The sequence below is a fragment of the Diprion similis genome, chromosome 3 (genome assembly GCF_021155765.1).
Source record: "Diprion similis isolate iyDipSimi1 chromosome 3, iyDipSimi1.1, whole genome shotgun sequence".
NCBI classification, from domain to species: domain Eukaryota; kingdom Metazoa; phylum Arthropoda; class Insecta; order Hymenoptera; family Diprionidae; genus Diprion; species Diprion similis.
This window is the reverse complement of record NC_060107.1, coordinates 2,923,157-2,929,720: the sequence shown is the minus strand read 5'-3', so window position 1 is coordinate 2,929,720 and position 6,564 is coordinate 2,923,157. Positions and strand designations below refer to the sequence as shown.

The 6,564-nt window shown below is 37.7% G+C and overlaps 1 protein-coding gene across 1 annotated transcript in view; it reads right to left on the bottom strand.

Moving 5' to 3' along the window:
* Positions 1 to 5,021: 5,021 nt before the first annotated feature.
* The window catches only part of LOC124404295 (discoidin domain-containing receptor 2-like), a 52,856-nt gene continuing 51,313 nt past the window's right edge, over positions 5,022 to 6,564 (bottom strand). The window contains exons 8-9 of the mRNA XM_046878323.1: positions 6,355 to 6,452; positions 5,022 to 5,569 (exon numbers count right to left, since the gene is read on the bottom strand). Of these exons, the coding sequence (XP_046734279.1) occupies positions 5,402 to 5,569; positions 6,355 to 6,452 (266 nt within the window). The 3' untranslated portion in view covers positions 5,022 to 5,401. The remainder of the gene's footprint in view (positions 5,570 to 6,354; positions 6,453 to 6,564) is intronic.

The window sequence follows — 6,564 nt, the reverse complement described above, 5'->3', positions numbered from 1 at the left end:
GTGTGTGTATGTATATATATATATATATAGTACATAATTAGTGTGCACAGGATAAATTGACAAATATTATTACCACGCTATAATATTTAAATGTAATATTATTAATTCAACAGATTTAAAATATTTATACATACATATATATATACACACACACACACACACACACACACATATGAATATGTCCAGACACATATACATGTATGTATATATATATACATACATGCGAGTTCTAGTGAAAGAATAAAAAGATATTATTGCGATAAAATTGTCGTCGTTATCACTATTATCATTTGCTTGATACATGTAATAATGTATATCCATATATTATGTATATGTGATAGAATATGTATATATATATATAGGTATATATATATATATAGTTATCAAGGTATGCATGATGCAATCAGCGTGACGAGTCTCAATTGAAAATATGCATGCGTAGGTTTATATTGCGAGGCTACACGCCTGCGCCGGACTAATGTCGACTGATAAGCTTTAATTATCATTATATTTCGAGTCTCGTTCTTCGATATTACAATGTAAGTACCGCTACTTTCCCTAGATTTCAATCACAATATTCAGATTAAATTTTTCGCGGGCTCCAGACCCGCCCTCCACCGGTAAACCTTTATAACGTTCTTTGTGCTAGACAAAGCCACGTCTTAAGAAATTTTCGTAAGTTAAAAAAACCATTTGAAGAGTTTAATAAAATAAAAATCACACAAAAAAAAAAAAAAAAAAAAAAAATGAAAATCAGAATACCCAGCAGCAGTGACAGGATGTCAAAAGGCAAGAAGCGACGTAGATCTCGCGACAGAGAGATTGCGGACATGCGTAAGATCTTACGTAGGTTAAACGAAAAGGTGGAATCAATGTTGGAGACTCAACAGGCAGCGTTGTCGAAAAAAGGTAAATGATTAAATATAATTATGAAGCATTATTTTTGTGACTTCTATTTGTCGGCGTTATGTCCTCGTTATGAATGAAGCACTGACGTGCGATCAGAGCTGGTGAATTTTGCACGAAGGAGGCAATAATCACTAGTGCCATTGACGTTCATCTTGATTTTTGCAGGTGACGTTCAGAATAATTCCTCAAAGAATAATGTCCCCAACAACAGTCAGAGCGGTTCCAGCACTGACCCAAATAATGATCCTGTGGACCCCATCGCCAACTCTGAGGGTTTGGACCCTCAAACGATTGACCAGGCAGACTCTACAGAGGTCATACCAGAGGTTATAACTCTGGACAAAGAGTTGGACCAAATTCCGATTTCCACCATCCCACTTACGGCGTTAAGCTATTCTGAGCAGGTAATATTATCTACAGAAGATGAGAAGTTTGTAGAAATAGAAATAGAGGAATTGTTGTCCTCTGGAGCTATAGTCAGATGTGAGCCAGACGAAAACCAATTTCTATCCCCTTTCTTTTTAGTGCCGAAACAAAATGGCTCAAAAAGATTTATCCTGAATCTTAAAGTTTTAAATCAATTTATTGAAACTCACCATTTTAAAATGGAGGACTAGCGATCGGCGTTAAGATTAATTAGTAAAGATGATTTTCTATGTAATCTTGATATAAAGGATGCATACTTCTTGGTTTCAGTAAGCAAGAAGAGTAGAAAATTCGCACGTTTCAAATTTAAGAGTCAGTTGTTTGAATTGACATGCTTATCTTTTGGACTTTGCACAGCGCCTTTTGTTTTCACAAAGATATTGAAACCGGTTTTATTTTATCTCAGGGACAGTGGCCTATTATCGACAGCATACATCGATGATATATTACGTATCGGGAACTCTAACTTAAACTGTCAAGCAAATGTACAAGTAACTCGAGAGGTCTTAAAAAGACTAGGCTTCATTGTCAACGAAGAGAAAAGCTCGCAAAGTCTACAAAAATCTTGTAAATATTTAGGTTTTGTAATAAACACGGTTGGCATGACCTTATCACTCCGGTGATCCGGTGATAAGAAAAAGAAGATAATAAATACGATCACAGAGTTTGCGAAAAAAAGAGTAGCTCGAATTAGAGAGCTAGTGGGTTTGATTGGTCTACTTGTGGCAGCATGCCCAGCGGTCTCGTACGGTATGCTGCATACAAAGATTTTAGAAAGGGAAAAATTGAAGGCCCAATAATCGAATTGATAGAAGAATTTGGGTATTCGCATCATACATTTCCTCTAAGGAAAACACTGACGCAGACCGAGAGTCCAGAAGAAATAATATAGATATATACCGAGTGGGAGCTTCAGGGGTCTTCCTTTGATAAAATTGTAAGCAGATGGGGATTACCGGAATAATACAAAAGTACTAAGGTTTTGCTCGTGGAAAAGGGACCCAGACGCATCATTAATAGATGCGTTCACAATTTTTTCTATGCCTTCCCCCCTTTCTCGGTTATCGCAAGATCCTTACAAAAAATCAAATCAGAAAAAGCAAGGGGAATACTAGTTGTACCACTCTGGCCGACGCAGCCCTGGTTCCCGTTATTTAAAGCAATGCTAATCGGAAAATTGTTAATATTTTCACCATCATCTAATCTACTATTATCACCCTGCAGGGCGCTGATACATCCACTGGCGGGACAGCTTACCCTAGTTTCAGGGAAGCTCTCAAGAAATCATACGAACGTAGAGGACTGCCAGAAGAAAACTGGAATATTATGATAGCTTCGTTAAGCGAATCGACTATCCGACAGTACAACTCATCATTTAAAAATTGGTGGAACTTCTGCAAAAATCTGGGATTGGATCCGCTGAATCCAGATGTGAAAGACGTGCTAAGATTTTTATCAGCGAGATTTGAACAGGGAGTAGCCTATAGTACACTGAATGCAGAGAGATCAGCAATCACCCTTCTAAATTCGATAAATTTAAGTAATGACCCATCAATAGCTCGCTTCTTCAAGCTCGTGTACAAGCCGCGTCCGATCAAACGAAAGTCTTGGAGTTCCGAAAGAGTCCTGAAGTGGGCAGAGAAACTGGAGCCCTTGGGTTCATTGGGCTTGAAGTACCTAACTTTTAAGCTAGTTTCATTACTTGCGTTAGCGACAGCTCACAAAGTTCAAACATTGTCGCTAATAAAACTGAGCAATATTACCATTTTGAAGAGTGGAGTAATAATCGTAATAAGAGATCATATTAATACGTCACACGTTGGACAAGCTCAACCGCCATTTATCCTGCCGTTTTTAAGTAGTAGGAAAGCAATTTGCGTAGCCAGTGTTTTGATTTCTTATATAAAACGGACAAAAGACCTGAGAGGTGAAACGGATAACCTGTTCATAACATTGAAGAAACCGTACCATGAAGCAACGCCCCAGTCGGTTAGTCACTGGATAAAACTGTGCTTAACGTCCGCAGGGATTGGTAAACGATTTACTGCACACAGTGAAAGACACGCCACTACGTCAGCAGCAAAAATTAAGGGAATTGATGTTAATATCATTAAAAGCACAGCAGGTTGGTCGGAAAAGTCAAAAGCGTTTGCTAAGTTTTATGAAAGACTTATTGACTGACCTCAATAGCCTGACCAGAATAACTTTGTAACGTCATTATTTTTAAATTAAGGAACAGATAAATAAAAAATAATTATACTTGGTGGGTAAGGTATGATAATAAACAAAAATAGAAGTAGTAAAGGGCCATTAGTTTGCATTCTAAACATCTACATTGTAATCTCGAAGAACGAGACTCGAAATATAATTACAATCGAACTTCACTTACAGGTAAGTTCGTTTGATTTATAATAATGATACGTGTATCGCGGCATTCTCGTCTCCTCTCGTCTCGTCTCGTCTCTGCAACCGTGTTTATAGAATGCCAGGATGTTTTTATTTTCTTTTTTTTTTTTACAAATACCGTGACAACAATCGTGTGGGAACTTCGTTTAATCGATATATACATATGCATAAATATTTACACAAAGCGTATTTAAAAGCTGTCAGATTTTATCCCATACACGGCATCGCTTGTTGTTATATTTTAATAATTATTGAGAAACGCAGAAAAATTTATTTTCGGATAAAACTGTAATTTGGCTATTATTATCGATTTTCGATTTTCTATTATTTATTATCTTATCTCTGAGTGTCTTTTTGCTCGTCACTTTTCTCTTATTATAGTATACATATATACTGTACTCGTTGTAAAAATGATTCAAACCGTTCTCAATAATTTATTGTAAGTTTTCAAATCACTTGTTCAATAATATAGATTTTTATAACTCCATTTTTTTTCTTTTTTCTCCGTTACATACGCGTTTATATATTATCACAATGTGGTCGGTTTATAATATAATATAACATGTATGTACATACACGCGGAACATTATATTATACGTAAAAATTGCTATTGTTTTTTTTTCTTCCTTTTCTTCACTTTTTTTTTAAATATTTTTTTTCTCTTCATTTCTTTCTCCTTTTTATTAATCGTATATCGTAATGTTTATTCGTTATTGTTGTCTCATCCCTGTATTGTCGATCCTATTATACATTGGATTTGGATTTTACTTCGTTGATTGAAGGCGATCTCGGTTAAAATTTACGCAGAACGTAATTTTATAATAATCAATGGAAATTGGTCAAAATCATCGATTTTTCTACTGTATAATTTTTATTTTTATTCAATTTTTTATTTTATTTTTACGAATGTTTATCTTATACCACGATTCTTTCTTTCGCGTATCTATACATAATACTTATATCATAAATTATAGCTCTACAATCTTACACGGTAATTCGTACATCGCTTGCTAGCTTAATTGATGATATAGACCAAAGAAATGAGAAAAAAAAAAAAAAAAAAAAAAAAAAAAAACAGCAATCAAAAATAGTCGAAGATTTAGAAAAGAGATTGTAGCGAAAAATAAACGCTAACTACAGACACGATGGCGCGCCTGCCAGAATAAATATATAGCACATTTATTCGTCGTTACGTAACTCTTACTATTCTTACACGAAAATTTCATTATTATTATTATTATTGTTACTATATTATTAATTTTCGCCGCGTTTCTCGAGTCTTTCCTATACAAATACCTATATTACAGGTATAATATGAAAACAGCACAGCGAAGAGGAAAGAAAATTCTAAAAGATAATCGCGCATAATTATACGCCATCATCATACGCGCGTTCTAATTATTTTATGATACGACGTCAGTCTTTCTTGAATGATTCTCGCCATATTGATGATAAATTTCACGATCAGAAACTAGGGAAACGACGAAGAACGCTTTCCAAGTCACACCGTAGATGCCTTACCTTTCCTTGGAGAAAAGGAGAGGGGAGGAGAGGGAGGAGCAGCACTCGGTCAGTCACGTCCGAATTCTCGTCCAGATCCTTCTTCGTCCTTCGGGACCATCCGTAGGCGATCCGCATCTCATGCCTCGAAATTTTTCCTCTACGCGTAGCGATGAAGCGAGTGTTCTCTGCGTTTGCTTCCCCGTCTTTCACGCTCCGAAATCGGTTCCGGACTCGGGGGACTCGAGTACGTGAGGTTGTTGGAACCTCGGGGTGGTGGCGCTGACATCGGCGGCGGCGGTGGCGGGAAGAAGCTCTGTAAGCATGCCTGCGAACGCGCATGCGCAGCGTTAAAAAGCGCGATATTGCGAGCTGATTGCTTGTGAGCCCAGCGAGCGGACGAAGGGCGTCTAAGGGTGGCTGACCCTGACCCACTTCTAGGCATTTCCCTTTTCTTTATTATCGGAGAAATCGCAGGGCTGTTCAAGCGGATACACGTGGCGTGATTTCTCACGCTCGAGCCGCACGTCAAAGGGGGAGCGAAACGATTCGAGTGGAAAGAAGATGCTTTAGTATACAAAGTGTCCCAGCATCAAGTGACCCAATCTGACATCGAGGTTATAGACGCGATTGAGTTGAGTAAATTGAACCGAAGAACACGTGGTCTCCGAAGTCACGTTCGCGAGATACGAATGGTTGAAAAATACTCTTGTAATGAGTGGTTTTTATCATGAAATTTGATGTTTGAAATTCTTAAGTTTGATCTCGTTCGTCTGTCTTGTTGATAAGCACGCTCGACTGCTGATGCGAAACATAATGCTTTCCAAAGTTTACCAATTTCAAAGGAAAATAGACCTGACATCGAGTTTTGTCAAACACAACAACGAGGCCGGAATTTTAGAAATTTAAACGAAAGTATTTCCAATATTAAATTTTTTTTTGCTAAAACCAGTCGTTACAATAGGATTTTCAAACCATTCGTATCTCGCGAACGTCACTTCGGAGATCACGTGTTCTTTGGGTTAATTTACTGAGTTTGACCACCACTACAACCCCTACCAGTTTGATGACTTGATGCTGGGACACCCTGTACATATAGTAGTATAGTAATACCTTTGCGCTGCCTCGTGACGAGGACTTGGAGAACACGCTGTCCTGGTCGCTGCTCACACTTGGAACTGGCATTGGCACCGCGTAGTCGTACGTGGCATCTGAGAACACATGAACGACGAGAGAGTCGCTGGATTAGATCCTCGTGAAGACTTGGACGAGTGTAATTTGGATTGGTTGATGAACGATGTTTTCAAGAAGATTAGTCGAGAA